Here is an 18,846-nt window from a genome sequence, read left to right on the forward strand (position 1 = left end):
CAAGGCGCTACAGGAAGTACAACATGTGCCTTACAGTGAAGGGCTGTGCGGGGTTCTTGTCGCGGATCTCCCAGGACAGGAGAACAGAGTTCTTCATGGCAGCCTTCACTCTGAAGTTGGTGGCAAACACTGAGGCAAAAGAAATAAAAACCATGAAGGAAACCATTCAAATGACCCCACAGTCCCCTTCAGGCTCACTATAGAACCAATGATGATGGTCTTACCTGTGTGTCATCCTCTAGTACTGTACCAGTCTCAGACTGGTTTAGTGCTAGTCTAGTACTGGTCTGATCAACACTCAGAGAGACTGGATAGGGGTACTTGCCCAAGACTGTTCTCTTACCTTGGTTTGGGAAAAGGACTGGGACTCTAAGACTACGGTGACAAGACAACAACAAAGGACACTTATGATGTTGTAGCCAGATTGACTGTGTTTCTGTGTGTGTGTGTGTGTGTGTGTGGGGGGGGGGGCTGAATGTGGACACACATGTGCAGTATACATGTTAAGCTTGAGAACAGAGAATACACACGTACAAACGTAAACCGGTGATTCTATGACCTGAGTGATGAGGATGGATTGCTGAAATGTGCGTTTGTGTGTGTGTGTGTGTGTGTGTGTGTGTGTGTGTGTGTATGGCGTGTGTCCTACCTTGGTCTAGCGGCTGCGTCCTAAACTGGCCACCGGGGCTGTACGGCCCGGGGCCGACAGCCGTGAACGCGCACACCCTGACATCATACACTGTGTCGGCACTCAGACCCTCCAACAAAACACTGGCCCCTGGAGCTGCCACCACAACCTCCGAGGCGTTCCCCCCGCTGCTTAGATCCTTGTACAGCACCGAGTACTTCACGATTTTCCCGTTTTGCTCAACCAGGGGCACCGATCTCCACGCAAGGCGGATGGAGGCGGCCGAGGCCCCCTCGGAGATGATGTTCTCCGGGTACCCGCCGGGGGCGTCTTCCGGCGTGCTCAGCTCCTGCACCGCCTCCTCTCCGTAGCCCATCTTGTTGCGGGCGGAGAGTCGGAACACGTAGGCGGCCCCCTTGTGAACGTCCTGGGCCGTGTAGCGGCTCTCCTTGGTGGGGAACTCCACCACCGTGAAGGGGAGCGCGTCGACGCGGCCGAAGGTGAGGCGGTAGCCCAGGAGCGGGGTGGGGGGGTCGGGGGGCGGGTGCCACTGGAGCAGAGCGCTGCCTGCGTCAGTGGCGCTCACCACCAGCTTGGGCTTCTCAGGCACTGTGGAGAGGGAGAGTCAGAGAGAGAGAGAGGGAGAAAGTGACTGTAAGAAAATGATAATTAGACGATAATTACAAAGCACATTATTGATAACCTCAGGCAAAATTGCAATATGATTAATACCACGGTGCCAATTGATGGTGATTTTCTAAACCTATTGGCCTCTTACTGGCATGATAGGTGAGATAGAATGAGAGAGAGCCCATTCAATGATTTAATGTCCTCTAATGATCATTAGCGATGCTAATATTCTCACAGATCATTACTAGGGATTTTTTTAATGTGTGTATTAGGGCTGGGAAATTAACCACAAATATAGCAAAACTGTCATGTCAATTAATTCGGTTAATACCTTCCCCAATGCATGTGTTCGTGAACTATCCCCCCCCCCCCCAAAAACAAATAATGCCCCCACCGCATTTGCGCCAACTCCTGCCCTTAGGTTACAGAGGGCGCTACAGCAATATTTTGCGTATTGTATGCCCATGGTTTATTGAGCATGCAAAGTGCGCCAATTTCTATTTCATCATATCAGTGATGGAGGCCACATTTTCTACATGGATGTTGGTCCAGTGTGGGTTAACCTCCCTTTTTTAATGTATCTCTGTAAAAACAAACAAGGTTTAGGGTACGCGCATCCAAAACAAGCACGGGGCCTAATAAAGGTGTGGCAGATGATGTCATGAATCACTAATGATGTCAGATACAGTGATGAGGTCAGAAATCACTAGATGTACTGTCTAGATGGCTCAGCCTGGTCACTACCATAGTGATGTCATAAATCACCGATGATGTCACAGATGATGTCAAAAGTGATGCAATTGTGATGTCATCAGTGATGTCATTCGAGCAATTGTGATGTCACCAGTGATGTCACTCGAACAATTTGTCCGCAAACGCAGGAGACCTGGACCAACTGACGGCCCTGCTGCAGGAAAGCTGCTTCAGAAGGCGGATCAATGAGCGCTTGGTGTGTAGTAGTACTCTTGCAGCCCTCTGGGGCGCGCAGCCTGGCAGGGTTACGCTGCCTGTCACCTAGGGAGCCCAGGTAGACCTAGCTGATGACAGAGACTAAACGCCTCTCGACTGGGCCGTGAACTATGAGGGTAGTGTTAAAAAAAGCGTATAAAATAAATAATCATTCATTAATCGTAAGCAAGGTAAAAGTCATATCGCCCAGCCCTAGTGTGTGTATGTGTGTTTTGAGACTTACGCGGCAGGGCGGTGCAGACCGTCTGGGCTTTGCTGCGAGCACCGTCCCCCTTGGCCGTGTAAGCCCCCACTGACACAGAGTAGGCAGTGTCCGCCGTCAGGTCGCCAAGAACCACCTCCTGCAGGACACAACACCATAGTCACCTACACTGCTGCACCAAGCCAACTGCTTATTAATGGTGCATTTAATACACTCAATCACACAATCTGACAAGAAATAGCTCTATCTAAACTCTCTCAACTTTGGGATACTGAGGGATGCCGGTAGGTTAGGATAGGGTAAGTTAGGCTGTAGATTAGCTGGGTTCTTTGGTTGTGTATAGTCCAGGTTAGAGTGGTTAGTGTCTGTGTCTTCTCTCTCTTCACTCTCCCTCACTCTCCCTCTCTTCCCTTCCCTCTCTTCTCTTCTATGATATATATATATATATATATATATATATATATATATATATATATATATATATACATGTAGCTAGATTTAGATGTTTATGTAAAGTCCTCTGAGACATGCTTGTGAATTAGGGCTATACAAGTAAACTTGACTGGACTTTAACTCTTAAATGTTATTCAGCTCTCTTCTGTACCAACACAACTTTTCATGAGGACGGGCAATACACTTTACACTTTTTTTTTTTAATCATTCTTTTTTTTACTGAAGCAGTTGCTGTTCTTGGGGTTGTAAGCCAATATACTAGGCCTATATGGGAATATGTCCAAAATGCTCAGAACTCAAAACTACAATATTGAATCATCTCGCAACACAAAATGCATCAATTAACTACATGATGGAGCTATTCCTATCCTATATGAAACTCATTCAGACCTGCTTCCACTAAAACACACCCCATTTTCTTGATTCCTGCGATGCCAAAACCATAAATAATACTAGTATTTTTTTTAATAACAGAACACAGCAATATCCACGGGTGACTCGTGTCATCAGTCATCTATTTGTCTTTCCAGGCTCCTTTATTAAAAAATCCGGGAGTACACACAAAGCGGAAATGAGAGAGCGACCTCCTGCTGGGTAGCCCCGCCCCCAGAGCCCCTAATGCTACCATCTCATAAATATGAGTCATCTACTCTCCATGCTTCATTATTGTTATTGTTAAATAATAGGGTTAAAAAATAGGTTTACTCACATATTGAGTTGAGTCATCATATTCCCACTGAGCGATGGATTAGTAGGGAGAAGAGAGAAACAAGAGAGAAGAGAAACACAACACTGAATATTTGGGGTATGATTTAATACATCTTCGTTCTTATATTTGCTATACTCAAGCTGCATGTAACATCTAAACTAATATCCTGTTATTGAAATGAATATGGAGGTACAGACGTACTGTATCACTTTGTAAGTCAGTGGGCAATGTTTAGCTACTTTATTTATCCTGGAGGGAAATTTGCAAAAGTTGACATGCATATTAAAATCTGAGCTCAGCCAGATTAAGGCGATATTCCGACTATAACAGTGGTCACATAAAGGCCTTAGTCTATTAAACAGTATAAAGACGAAATCATAATCTGGTGGTTATGCACTCCGAGATTTTTGCTCAATCTTTACAGTTTACCAGTTAACCATAGTATACAAACACTAATGAGGGTTTCCAACTTCCATGATTGGAAGTTGGAAACCCTCATTAGTGTTTTGCTTGCACCTGTGTTTACCCTGCCTTATCAACACAAAGTGACCCCTGTGAAAAGGGTCTATTACAGTATGCACCCACTGTGAGAAAGGATAATTAGCCTTTTCTTAGCAGTTGCTAACACAGTTCAGTTGACGAAAAGGTAGTATGACTGGTGTCACCTGGGAGTCGTCTATGAGGATGTCCTTGATGAGGGGCTGGCCCTGGGGCTCGCCATAGTTCATCCTCACATAGTGGACTTGGTAGCCTCGGATCTGACCGTGCTGCCGCTCGGGCGCCGGCGCCCGCCATGTCACCCTAACGGCCGAGGCGTTCACGGTCTCCGCCTCCACCCCCCGCGGAGGACCGCTGGGAACTAGAAATGCATTGTGGGATAGAGGTCAAGGGTCAAGGATGATGGATACTCGTAAAACTCTGGGGTACCTCTCGTTAGCGAAACACGTTTTTATCAAAAAAATATTTTTGTGTGGGGCAGATGGGGGGGAAAATGCCCGGAAAGACAGAAAATTTTAAAAATACAACTGTATAAAAAACATATCTAAAAGCTGCCCTGATATCTGGAAGGAGTGGGGGGGGGGGGAGTCAAAATAGTAAAAAACAAAAAAATGAGAGTGCTTGAGGAAAAAACATGGAGGAAAAAAGCAGTGGAGGATAAGAAGCAAATGTAGAGAAAGATACAAATGGCAGAGAGAAAAGGATTTGTTGCCCGGGGCAGATAAACAAACGGTGGCAGGCAGTCAAAGAGAAAATACTGTTATCAATACTGTTATCAAGAAAAACCTCTCTCATGCTGCCAACAACTACATGTCACCCAAAAAATATTGTGAGGAAAAACTCAAGCCACCTCTTGCAAATCTGATTGACCCACGGATAAACACTCCAAACAAAGCTGGAGTCAGGGAAAAAAGAAATGTATTTCTTGTTTGGGTCGTTGAAAGTATAGGGAGTATCTTGCAGGAATATCATATTACATATTGCATATTACAACGTATTGTATCGATCAAAGTTAGTATTCAAACAGGTTGTCGGTAGGAAAATCCAAGGGGAGGTGAAGCCTAAGGTGTATCTACAGGTTAATACAACACTCCTTATACAGAAGTGCTGCCAGCCAAAGGATTTGTATGGGTATCGTTTGTGTGTGTGTGTGTGTGGGGGGGGGGACTTTAGAGAGAGGTAATCCCAAAACAGTTTTTCTTTTTTTTTTAGAAGAAAAAGCTAAACGTGGAAAAAGGTGCTGTTAAAAAGGAGGTAAAAAATGGCTGCTGGAGGCGGGGGGGGGGGGGGAGGGTTGCCATTGACAAGAGAAAAAGCAGAGGTGAGGGACCTGCAGGGGGAGATCTCCGGATGTTGGAGGTTACAGTTTGACGAGGGGGGAAAAAAGGAGAGGTTTTCAGAGTCAGAGGGTTTAACAGCGGTTAGATTCACCATCCTTTTGGGTCGCAGCTCAAGAGTGCTCGTGCGTTTCTTGGCCGGCGGAAGCAGCTTGCTGTTAGTTTAGGATGCTTTGAGCTCATTTCGAGGTTATGTTAGAGGGTCTGAGGAAGCCATTGTTAGTGGGGCGGACCAAAGACAGGCACAGGTGGTGGTGGTTTGGGAACGTACCATCTTCCTCGGTGCGGATAAGCAGCTGTAAGCTTTCCGGCCCCTCTCCGGCTTCCGTCTGCGCCCGTACCGTTACGCCGTACTCCGTCCACTTCTCCAGGTTCTCCAGCAGGTACGGAGAACTTCCCGGCGGCGGATTCCCGTCGACTCGTTTTGAGGTTCTGTTGCCCTCGGTGGTGGAGTACTGGATGGCGTATCCCGTAATAACGCCGTTCTGAAACTCCACAGGGGGCGGAGCCCAACTTACCAGGATGCTGGTAGAACTGGGACTGGTGCATGCGACCTCCTGGGGAGGTGCTGAAGGAACTGATTGGCCAGTTTGTTGGGAGGCGGGAGTTTGGGTAAATGTGATTGGTTGTGTGTGCAATTGGTTGTTGGGTGGGTGGAGAGGTGAGGGAGTGAGGTTTGCAGTTGAGGAATGGGGATGACGATGAGCAGACGAGAGACAAAAGAACAAAAAAGAAACATAAAATGAAAACAAAACACTGGCGAACTGAGGCCCTAAAGAAAATGACCCTGTGACTAGAAAGCAAGATGGCTGAACGAACATACTGAATGACAGGTGTCAACCTCCATTTGATGGAAATGTTGACTCATGAAAACGAGTGAATGAGTTAAAATATAGATGCAACACACAAACACTGACTACAGCTGACATTAAACACAAAAACATACCTGTCCATAATGTACTTGTCCTTATAGCCTAGCCACGCCTCTGTCTGTGCTTCATCCATGACGGTGCTCTCATCTCTAGCTACAAACCTTTGTTCTCTTACCTTTTTTGCTTTTAACTGGGTTTCTAAGATCTTGACTGACTTTCTACTGTAGACCAGTGGTTCTCAAACGTGTTCACGTCAAGGACCCCTAAACTGACACAAACAAGACCATGGGCCCCCAGTTGATACTGTAAGATGTTCTCCCAGGGCCCCCCTCTGATAAGATTGTTTTTAAACACAAAGTGTATGGAACCCATTACCATAGTTCCACTCTAGGTGTTCCAGTGCCAGGGTCCACATTTGTTTTTGTTTTTTTACACCTGTGTTTACAATGCTTCGACACTCAAAATGGCTGCTGTGTAAAGGGCCTATCTCAAGGCCTTGGCCGTTTCTCAATAAGGGTTCTTGTGTGTTCTTGCGTTCTTGTGTCCCTGTGAAACGTCATCAGTCGCAGGCCAAGTACTGTTCCAATGCAAAGTTCCCATTTCGCCAAGAACGCTTAAAATTCCCGGATGTGTTCTCGACATGCCCACTTTACCGAGGATGCTCTGGGTGGTGACTTGTGTCAACTTGGCAAGATACGTATCCCAGCATTCATTTCGGCATAAGCGGAGGCAGAACGCAGCAGAGAAGACGCCATAAGCTCCGGGAAGTTTTTTACAATTTAAAGTTTTATTTCATCACTAAATTAATTTCTGATGACTTTTGATGCCTACAAGCAGGGTAGTAGGTTTCATTAAGTGCCACTTTACGAACATTTATGGCGAAAAATGGCAAAGAGCTCCAGAGCACTTAAGCGGTGCAGCCGCTCCTATAAACAACTTTGTGTGTTTGAGCATGATGTGTGCCTCTTCAAGGCTTGTTGGTCTTATTGGTCAGACATCATGGCCCTATCGCACTGCTCACGTTAGGCACTGTTTCGTCTAGGCTTCCCGCAAATGCAGTAGCCGTGAACATACATGAAATAGGCTGTCAATTCTATCCTATAATAAGAATTATGAAGTGTCTGTCTGTGAGTGAATGAGTGCGTGTGTGAGCGGAATTGTGTTCGGCCACAGCTATGCCACTTTACGTGCGATCGCGCTGAATCTTTCAGGAAGTGTAAAGAGCACCCCTGTGGGTGACCTAAAGGAGCCGGATTTTTTTTAATTAGCTAATTAGGGCCGACTAAATGGGCTGCAGCTGAGCTTTTTATTTGTGTAGTACTGCAGGCGGCCTCTGCGCTGGTATTGCGCAATACCCTCAAGAACGCATCTTCTCAAACTGCCAACAGCGTCATGTGTGCTTGTGACCTAGCGAGTTCATTCTTCCAAGAACGACTAGCAAGAACGTTCTCCCCAACAACACAAGAACAAGAACGCATTCTTGGTATTGAGAAACAGCCCTTGTCTTGCAGGAGCCTGGTGGTTGCCGTTAGGCTGATTGAGTGCACCTGAGCCCAGTGGGCACTCCCTTCTCACCTGTGTGCACCTTTTTGTTCTGCTCCTTTGGCTTGTAGTAGTTTGTGTTGTCTAGTCCTTAGTTGTTACTTCCTTGAGCTGACCCGGGTTGGCTCAAGGAAGTCCCCTAACAAAAGGAGTGAGCCACACTCCAAAATAAAAGTTCTAACAATAATTTATTACCTAAAATTAAGGACTAAACAACACAAACAAACCAAACAAACCAAAAGAACAGAACAAACGGGGCACACAGGTGAGGAGGGAGTATGTCACTGAATGGTCTGCAGGCTTTTAAAGCCCATGGAGTACACCAGGTGCACTCCATCAGCCTAACGACCCCAACCACCTCCTGCAAAAAGAGGCCAGGAGAGTGGGAGGATCGTCACATACTTATGGATGGAATTATACAGTAAAAATCAATTATTTTCCTTTTTGCTGGGGACCCACTGGAACCCCCTCAAGGACCCCTGGGGATCCACGGACTCCACTTTGAGAACCACTGTTCTAGACCTCAGATTCATAGCCAACCAGTTAGATATTATCGAGCTGCCAATCATCACCGAGTTGTTCAGTGCTAAATGTTGAAATAGTGAATCTGAGGTCCGCTAAGGTCTGGATTCATGACGGCCCCATTCTGACAATGCAAAAAACACAATGCTGCCAACAGGCAAACGTTTGACCAAATCCTACTGATGCCATAGAATTCTGTGATATCTGACTCGCATTGAATGTAATTCTGATGTATTCTAATTTTTGCATTGTCAAAAGTGACACCTCTCTCTCTCTCTCTCTCTCTCACACACACACACTCACACAGACACACACACACACACACACACACACACACAAACCACACACACACACACACACACACACACACACACACACACACACACACACACACACACACACACACACACACACACACACACACACACACACACACACCCACTCAGCCATGCACGTGCTTGGACCTACGTGTCTGCGGCGTGTCGATGGACACCTCGTTGGTGTAGGCTCCGATCCCATGCTTGCTCCTGGCAGCCAGCTGGAAGGTGTAGGTGGAGAAGGGCTTCAGGTTCTTCAGCAGGTAGGAGGTGTTGGGGTCAAAGCTCACCTTCTTCTAAAGGGGGTGGGGAGATGGGGACATGTCAGGTTTTGAGCATCTTTCTGCCTATCCAGACCTAGTGCCCCTTTTCCATCAGCACTTTTGGCCGCGCCGAGCCAAACGCCAAAGCGTGCCGGACCCGCCTCCAAGCGGACTGCGGTGACGTCTCGCCACCTCGCCACCTCGGCCAACCTGCGCCTGCCTTCTCCCCCTCAAACAAGCATGTGTTTCTGTTTGTACTTTCAGATTTCTTTTTTTTTTACCGTTTCTTGGTCGCTTTCAGCCGTATCGGAGGCGTGTTATGTTACTGCTGATGAAAAGATTTCCTGCTGCTGCTGCTTCATATTAAAAGCTTTGCACACTGACCAGTTAACGGAAGGCTTTTTATTGTGAGGAACTGAGAGGAAATGAAATGTTTATCCACCAGTAGTCACAGCCACGATGTATACAGCCCGCTGCTTTCCCACAGGCGCGTCATCGGTTAAAGACACACCCTTCAAGCGGGGTAGCCCTAATGGAAATGCAAATCCCAGCCGCGCCAGGCCAGGCCCGCGCATGTGTTTGGAAAAGGGGTAAATGAGTTTACTAGTCCAGGCCCTCGGCCCCTCCCGCCTCACCTCCTCTGTGTCGTCGGTGCGGCGGTAGACCAGTTCGTATCCTGTGATCTGGTTGTCGGGGCCGCTCTGGGGCGGAGCCACCCAGGACAGCAGGATGCTGGTCTCCGACTTGGCCTCGCCCTTAAAGTCTGACGGCTGGGACGGAACTAAAGACAGTTGGGGAAAGACACGATTAGCAACGGCAAAGTAATTCTTTCCTTCAGTCTTATACATTCAGTTGATGGTTTTAAGTGTCGTTTCTCTCTCTCGCTCTCTCACACACACACACACACACACACACACACGCACGCACACACACACACACACACACATGCACACACACTCTCCTACCTCCAGTCTTAGCTATGATCTGCAGGTCCTGGGACAGGGGTCCATCCCCTACAGAGGTGAAGGCCAGGACTCTGATGTAATAGGTCTTGTTAGGAATCAGACCCTGGATGGTGATGAAGTTCGCGCTGCGCACCATCTGTTTCTCCCACTGCACAGCACAATACACATGGATGCACACACACGCACGCACGCACGCACGCACGCACACACCCACGCCCCCCCCCCCCCCACACACACACACACACACACAGAGAGAGACCAGTCAGTGTTGTCCTAATCAGTGGACAAAGGACACAAAGGACCAAAGTAGCAGAGTAAAGTCATCCTCCCACACAGGCCATACCTGCCAACATTAGGCTGTGAAAAACGAGGGAGATTTTCTGGGCTATCGGCAAATGCATGCACACACACACACACACGCAAGCACGCACGCACGCACGCACGCACGCACACACACCCATTGTCTGTCAGGTGGAAACTCTGTCAGTGATGTGATCCGTTGTTCTGTCATTTTATGCTGCCTTGTCGAAAAATGCTTGCACTACCCTTATCTGTAAAAGGGAGACAGACTACGCCATAGAAGCCATTCTCATTCTTGAGGTCAGTGAACCTATCAAGATGTGTTACTACAGGTGATTAATGAGAGAAATTATCAATCGGGAGCAAAGGCTTAAAAATAGGGAGACTCCCACAAAAAGTGTTGGCAGGTATGACACACACACACGCACGCACGCGCGCGCGCACACGCACACGCACACGCACACGCAGACGCAGACGCACGCGCACGCGCACGCGCACGCGCACGCACACACACACACACACACACACACACACACACACACACACACACACACACAGTGAGGGCCACACCTGGTTGACTGGCAGAGTGTTGTCAGAGGTGTAGTACACTCTGTAGCCCACCACCTGTCCGTTGGCCTCCTCTGGCTCGTCCCAGTGGATGATGGCTGTGGTGGTGCTCAGCATGCGACCTCTGACCTGGAGCCCAAACAGCAGGGAAAAGTGTCAGTGATGACATGTACTGAAACTTCACTGCAGCTCATTTTGTTGAGACCCAGGCTGATAACAGGGGGGAGAATTTGAGACCTGTGCTTGTAAATTACAGAATGCAATTAAGATTTATGCAAAATGCTGGCGTGTTAATCAGAACAAGAGGCAGTTAATCAACAGTCAATTATGTGAGGTGTTTCTGAGGGAAACGAACACAATGACTCAGAGTGAAGGTGAAATCAACTCGTTTTTCTAACATTGTACAGTATATAATTATATACAGTACTTTGCAACAGGACAAATATCAAATCAAAGATTCAATCAAAGGGAAATCGGTATGAGGTGCTGTGCTACATTACCAGACTCTCCTTGAATAATCAAAACAGATTTTATTCAAGGGAAATTCATGATTCATTTAAATTCACTCATATGCGTGTTAACATTGTCATTTAAAGTCCCCATTAAATTAACTCCCATTGCTTTTACCTCCTGGAAAATGTGTATTCTTAACGGTGACCCCATGCTGTACCAGTATGTTTCATGAGGCGTTTAAACCTAACGTGATAATATCTGCTTTATCCACTCCGACGCTCTCCCTGACCTGTCTCGGGGGCGAGGAGGGCGCCTGCTCGGCCGTGCGGGCCTCCACCACCTCGCTGGACGGGCCCTGGCCGATGGTGTTGACCGCCGCCACCCGGAAGTCGTAGTGGGAGTAGGGGCTGAGGCCGCCCACGCTGTAGCGCGTGGTGGCGATGCCGTCGATCTCTTTGTAGGGGTCCTCCGAGCCTTTGGAGCGGTGCTGGAGAGGTGCCGGAGAGACAGAAAGGGAGGGAGGAGGGACCTTTTTCAGTTTGTTGCAGCTAGCCAACTATGCATAGCGTGCTAAACCATCCGGATCACGTGACCTCACTTTGTGTCGTTCTGCTGTTCCGTCCGGCCTCCGGCCCGGGGTGGGCGTTTTCAGAAAATGACAAAATACACGGGCCAATCAGGGACGCCGCTGGCAAAAAAAAAATAATGGCTGCTCCCATGGCTCTGCTCTGCGGCTCCGCAAGCAGCGAGCGGTATCACTAACGTTCGTAGAGTTTGCCGTAAGTGCAGTTATTGCAGAAAGAGACCCAATAACAACAATCTAACAAGAAATGCACCAGCGGAGTTTCTTCTAAGTGGATTTGGATTTGACTGGATCCGATGCTGATTGGCTGAAGGACTGGATTTGGCGGCGGTGATTGGCTGAAGGAGTTGTCTGTCAAGGCAAGTACTCCCACCCACTGAAACAACTGTGGACAGCTTGGAGTCCAGACGGAACAGCAGAACGACACAGAATGTGAGTTTACCAGGCTAAACTACGCATGGTTCAATAGCAGAATTCATATAGCGTGACGGCAGTACAGTGCCCATATTATGCTCATGTTTAGCAACCCAGCTGATCTCTGATGCTTTTGCTAAATAGCAAAGGATACTAAAAGGGACAGGAGAAGCACAAGTTCTAATGTTGCTCAGTGCAGCTTTATATGGACGGAGCTGCTACTTAGGTTCTATTTGGCGCTAAAGTTCGTCAATTTGTTCCTGTGGGTGAAGAAGTGTCCATACTCAACAAGAGAAGTGTCCATACTATGTCCATAATAATGTCCATATTCAACAAGAGAAGTGTCCATACTATGTCCATAATAATGTCCATATTCAACAAGAGAAGTGTCCATACTATGTCCATAATAATGTCCATACTCAACAAGAGAAGTGTCCATACTATGTCCATAATAATGTCCATATTCAACAAGAGAAGTGTCCATACTATGTCCATAATAATGTCCATATTCAACAAGAGAAGTGTCCATACTATGTCCATAATAATGTCCATATTCAACAAGAGAAGTGTCCATACTATGTCCATAATAATGTCCATATTCAACAAGAGAAGTGTCCATACTATGTCCATAATAATGTCCATATTCAACAAGAGAAGTGTCCATACTATGTCCATAATAATGTCCATACTCAACAAGAGAAGTGTCCATACTATGTCCATAATAATGTCCATATTCAACAAGAGAAGTGTCCATACTATGTCCATAATAATGTCCATATTCAACAAGAGAAGTGTCCATACTATGTCCATAATAATGTCCATATTCAACAAGAGAAGTGTCCATACTATGTCCATAATAATGTCCATATTCAACAAGAGAAGTGTCCATACTATGTCCATAATAATGTCCATATTCAACAAGAGAATGTCATTTGGGAGATTAGGAGGACTTGTCCACATCTCTATTAGCGAGAATGTGATTAGGCTGATTCAATCGTTATTTATGTTATTAATGTACTTGGGTGAGTGCAACATTTGATGTGTGTGTGTGTGTGTGTGTGTGTGTGTGTGTGTGTGTGTGTGTGTGTGTGTGTGTGTGTGTGTGTGTGTGTGTGTGTGTGTGTGTGTGTGTCTGTCAGTGGTCGCGTTAGCCGAACATTTTCCATCTTTTATCATTTTCTTTGTAACAATGACAGAAAAATCTGACGGCTGTCTGTCAATTCAACACAGGTAATACAGTAATAGAGTATGACAGAATGTTCACGACCCTGTCTGTCAGACAACGAGAAAGTCTAACACAACCTCTGGTGTGCGTGTGTGTGTGTGTGTGTGTGTGTGTGTGTGTGTGTGTGTGTATGTGTGTGTGTGTGTGTGTGTGTGTGTGTGTGTGTGTGTGTGTGTGTGTGTGTGTGTGTGTGTGTGTGTGTGTGTGTGTGTGTGTGTGTGTGTGTCTGTCTGTGTGTCTGTCTGGAACTCACCTGTATGATGTAATAGGACACAGGTTCAGGGTTGCCAGAGTCCCAAGTGAGAGTAATGCTTGTTGCAGTTCTCTCTGTCACCACAGGAGTGCCAGGAGCCTTGGGCAGAGCTGAGAGAGAGAGAGAGAGAGCATGAAAGAGAGAGAGAGCGAGAGAGAGACAGTGAGGGTTACTTTATAACTCATTTGTAGCGGAAATCGCTTTGAGGCAAAGTCAACCCGTCACTTACAGTAGTCTCTTCTTCTCTTTGTTGCACATGCATGAGCACCCCTGCCCACCACCAGTACCCCCCCCCCCCCCCCTCTAGGACAGTGCCCCACGGCCTCCTCGCACCCGTGCCCATCGACCCGGCGACCCACCTTTGACGATGATCTGCGCCGCGGCCTCGATCACGCCCAGCGTGGACATGGCCACGCAGGTGTAGTTGTTGGACTGCCGCACGTCGGTCAGCTCCAGGACGTTGCGGCCGATGGGCATGTCGTCCTCGGGCGTCAGGTCCTCCGCGCCCAGCATCCACTTCACGTACGGCATGGGGGAGCCCACCGCCACGCAGGTGATGTTGACGTTGCCCCCCGGCATGATCTCGCTGTCGGCGGGGGGGATGGAGAAGCGCGGCGGGACACGGCGCACTGTGGGACCGCGGGGAAGAGAGAGACGGTTAGCGAGCGCTTTCGCGTGATGTGTACAATCAGTTTATATTATGCACTGCAGTGTAGATTACTGTTAGGGATTTGATTTTCGTGCTTCTGGATGGGACAAGTTACATGGGTGTTCAGGCTTTGAAAGCACGGAAAAACACAGATAGTCACACCAGTGTGTGATATCAAAATGTTTTATTCATGGTGTTTTTTTAAGGTGTGCACCATTCAATATTTGATGAAGTGAAACACAAAAGATACTCACAGCAAAACACACATGCACACACACGCACGCACGCACACACACACACACACACACACACACACACACACACACACACACACACACACACACACACACACACACACACAGACACACACACACACACACACACACACACACACACACACACACACACACACACACACACACACACAAAAACAAGTACACAGGGTACAGTTGATCTCAAAGGGAGCAAACTGCACAGGCAGGTTCAAAGCATCAATGCTGCACATAAAGCAGAGGCACGAGCACATGATGGCAGCTAGATGGAAGGAAGGGAAAGACAAAAGGCTCCAAAAGCCACTCCAAAAGTCATCACTGTATATACCAACCTTCTCGCAGCTCTGGAGAGGAGAGGAGCGGCGGGAGGAGGAAGAGAAAAGGAGAGAGAGAGAGGAGAGAGAGAAGCAAACGGAAAACACGTCAGAGAAGAGATGGGAGGCAGAGAGAGAGAGAGAGAGAGCCAGAGAGAGAGAGAGAGAGAGAGAGAGAGAGAGAGAGACAGAGCCAGAGACGCGGACAGAGGAGAAAGAGAGAAGCTACAGTCAGTGTGTTAGCGGAAGGCTTCCAGTTTGAAGGCGTAAGAGCCGTGGTAAATAACAATATTCCTGGAATGCGAGTTTAACGAGCCAGTTAGATGTCCTTTGCATTCCACATTAAATGAAGACATTACCGTTGTGTTACATAATTATTGGCCTAATATTAACATTTATGGGATAGAAAAGTCTGCCCATGTAGGCACTAGTAGGCAGCCATCTCGCCTGCTCAGAATTTTCCCCTCGTAATGATGATTGATTGACAGCCGTCATGTCGTGATATGATTGGTTGAAATGGGGTAGAAATTTGATAGTACTACCTGACGTCAGCAAAGTGTAGATGACAGTTATGAATGAACTCTTGATAAATTCACTTTTGATGTGAATTTTCTTTGGAAAAACTAAAGAAATTGGATTTTTGTCACTTTTTTGTATCTATTCTTAAGGTGCACTGAATAAACAGGGATGTGATGTAAAACAGAAAAAAGCTTAACGTTAAAGCCGTTGTTGTTGTTGTTGATGTCTTTTCGACGGGCAGACAACAGAGCAAAGAGCCCCGGGAACAAAAACATCTCCGTCTCCGAGATTCAAACATTTGTTGGGTATTTGTGTGTGTCTGTGTATTTGAGAGTGTGTCTGTGTATTTGAGAGTGTGTCTGTGTATTTGAGAGTGTGTCTGTGTATTTGAGAGTGTGTCTGTGTATTTGAGAGTGTGTCTGTGTATTTGTGTGTGTCTGTGTATTTGAGTGTGTGTCTGTACATTTGTGTATGTCTGTGTATTTGAGTGTGTGTCTGTGTATTTGTGTGTGTCTGTGAATTTGAGTGTGTGTCTGTGTATTTGTGTGTGTCTGTGTATTTGAGTGTGTGTCTGTGTATTTGTGTGTGTCTGTGTATTTGAGTGTGTGTCTGTGTATTTGTGTGTGTCTGTGTATTTGAGTGTGTGTCTGTGTATTTGTGTATGTCTGTGTATTTGAGTGTGTGTCTGTGTATTTGTGTGTGTGTCTGTGTATTTGTGTGTGTGTCTATGTATTTGTGTGTGTCTGTGTATTTGAGTGTGTGTCTGTGTATTTGAGTGTGTGTCTGTGTATTTGAGTGTGTGTCCGTGTATTTGTGTGTGTCTGTCTGTGTATTTGAGTTTGTGTCTGTGTATTTGTGTGTGTCTGTGTATTTGAGTGTGTGTCTGTGTATTTGAGTGTGTCTGTGTATTTGAGTGTGTGTGTGTGTACTGTATATTTGAGTGTGTGTCTGTGTATTTGTGTGTGTGTCTATGTATTTGTGTGTGTGTCTATGTATTTGTGTGTGTGTCTATGTATTTGTGTGTGTGTGTCTGTGTATTTGTGTGTGTGTATATGTATTTGTGTGTGTGTCTATGTATTTGTGTGTGTGTGTCTGTGTATTTGTGTGTGTCTGTGTATTTGAGTGTGTGTCTGTGTATATGAGTGCGTGTGTGTGTGTGTGTGTGTGTGTGTGTGTGTGTGTGTGTGTGTGTGTGTATTTGAGTGTGTCTGTGTATTTGAATGTGTGTCTGTGTATTTGAGTGTGTGTCTGTGTCTTTGAGTGTGAGAAGGCCATAGTGACTGGGAAGTGAGCTGCCTGTCAGATTTGGGGTGAAGCAGACAGTGATTTGGTTTCTCTCTGAGGTCTAAAGGCTAAGAAGGGAGAGTGGAGAGATGAATAGCCTGGGTGAGACATGCAGCCCTCCCTCAATGGAAGTAAAGGCGTCTCCCATTTAACACCCGCCTTGCTTTACGACTTGGTACTATCTGGCTTTATGGCAAAGAATATAACACAGCAGGTTTCATGACATCATTAACTTGATAAAGGCACAACCCTAAGAGATCATTTTTATTAACCGCGATGTAAAATAAATAAATAAATCCAGTAACGCTAAAATTGAAGTGCTGTACTTAAAAGTGTGGTTCTACGAGAGCAGGTTGCCAGTTTGGCTGTTATCCCCCCCTCCCTCACCTCTGACATAGAGGTTGGCTGGGGTGGAATAGCGTGTCCCATCGCTGTTGGTGGCAACACACTCATACTTCCCCTGGTCTGACTCCTCACTCAGCTCGATCTGGAGGGCACCTGGATAGAAGAAGGGAGGGGTGGAGAGAGAGAGAGAGAGAGAGAGAGAGAGAGACAGAGAGAGAGAGAGGGTGGGAGGGAGGGAGGGAGAGAGACAGAGAGAGAGAGAGAGAGAGAGAGAGAGAGAGAGAGAGACAGACAAAACAAGCTGAACTCTGGGGTAAGAAAGGGGGGGGGGGCAAATTGATGGGGAGACATTACTGTAACAAGTTTCTACCATTGTCAGCAAAAATCTGCCCAAAACAAGGGGCAGCTGCCTTATTTGGAAATTAAAAGAAAAAAGGAAAATGCTCTGATAGGATAGAAAGCCTACAAAAAACGGATAATGTTCTTCATGCAAGCCAGACACAAATAAACAAACCAGCCAAAAATGTTGAGTAATCCAGTCACACAATACAGTATTTTGAAAAGTCTTCGCTGCAAATTGAGATACATATATTAGGGAGTTCAAACAAAGTTATTCTTTTAGTTTGCAAGGATAAAATTGGACCAAGCTATTGCCATGGCAATAAGATAACCCCCAACCCAGTTAGAATCCACCAATGGGATCAGGAGTGTGATGTCATTTAAGACCCACCCATTAAGGAGGTAAAGACATCAACCAACCTCCATCAAGGCCAACAGATAGGAAAAAAAAAAGGAACGACATACGCAAAGCCTTGGAAAGGGACCGATGCTTTCTCACTCCCTGAAAATAGAAAAACTGTCAAAAAAGTCAACAAGAGTTTTTTTTTTTTTTTTACAGATGGTGTGGTAAAGGCAAAAAAGCGCCCATAAAAAACTTTATCAAAAAAGTGGTTGTTTGGGGCTTTTTGTCAGTAATGAGAGAGAAAAGAGAAAATAATTTGGGTTTTGAATGGTAAAAAAAAAAGAATAAATTGTGTGCTTGTGTGCTTTGTGTGTGTGCGCGCGCGTGTGTGCACGTGTGTGTGTGTGTGTGTGTGTGCGCGCGAGCATCTCTGTAAGTGTGCCTGAGTCTTCGCCATCTGGACGTTTCAGGCTGAGCGCATAACAGCTGGGAGGGAAAAACAAAATGGGGGCGTTTGATTGGGCGGGTATAGACGGGGTAGTAGGAGAGGAGGGGTCAAGATCAGGTCAAGACCCCCCTCTCCCACAATAAGAAAGAAGGAAACAAACTCAGGCCCACAAAAAAAATAACCATAACAACCAAATGAAAAGAAAAGAACCAACCCAAACGGAGGAAAAGTTTGCGTCGTCACCTCAAACTAAGCAACAGAGAAGTAAAACCCAAGCCGTAAAAACACAACAAGCCAAAGACGGGAAAAACGAAGCAGACGTGGTAAAAAACAAGCGAAGTGGAAGTTAAAACAAGATGAAATGGGGAGATGGAGGAGGAGAGGAAGGCAGCGATGGCGATTTCCGGGTTACGGAAGTAAATGCAGGTGAAGTTAAAATGGAGGAATGGAGGGATGGAGAGATGACGGAAGATGAGAGGCGATTAAAAAGTCAGTGTAGAATGAAATTGCTTGCTCGATTCCAATACCCCCCTCTGGCCGCTATGGCCACGCACTTCTTCCAGATCTGAAGCAGCTTGGATGGGTATTAACACTATGGCCGAGTCTCAGTGCGTAAACCCGCTGAGGGAAC

At 46.6% G+C, this 18,846-nt stretch overlaps 1 protein-coding gene across 1 annotated transcript in view; it reads right to left on the minus strand.

Moving 5' to 3' along the window:
- The window catches only part of ptprdb (protein tyrosine phosphatase receptor type Db), a gene marked incomplete at both ends in the record, with an annotated part of 95,410 nt that overhangs the window by 38,489 nt on the left and 38,075 nt on the right, over positions 1-18,846 (minus strand). Inside the window, 14 exons of the mRNA XM_083635095.1 lie at positions 35-129; positions 650-1,237; positions 2,451-2,568; positions 3,592-3,618; positions 4,257-4,450; positions 5,698-6,003; positions 8,831-8,975; positions 9,578-9,723; positions 9,908-10,055; positions 10,778-10,903; positions 11,517-11,714; positions 13,703-13,812; positions 14,062-14,331; positions 17,128-17,238. Of these exons, the coding sequence (XP_083491221.1) occupies positions 35-129; positions 650-1,237; positions 2,451-2,568; positions 3,592-3,618; positions 4,257-4,450; positions 5,698-6,003; positions 8,831-8,975; positions 9,578-9,723; positions 9,908-10,055; positions 10,778-10,903; positions 11,517-11,714; positions 13,703-13,812; positions 14,062-14,331; positions 17,128-17,238 (2,582 nt within the window). The remainder of the gene's footprint in view (positions 1-34; positions 130-649; positions 1,238-2,450; positions 2,569-3,591; positions 3,619-4,256; positions 4,451-5,697; positions 6,004-8,830; positions 8,976-9,577; positions 9,724-9,907; positions 10,056-10,777; positions 10,904-11,516; positions 11,715-13,702; positions 13,813-14,061; positions 14,332-17,127; positions 17,239-18,846) is intronic.

Source organism: Poromitra crassiceps (assembly GCF_964638095.1).
Source record: "Poromitra crassiceps genome assembly, chromosome: 4".
Lineage (NCBI taxonomy): Eukaryota > Metazoa > Chordata > Actinopteri > Beryciformes > Melamphaidae > Poromitra > Poromitra crassiceps.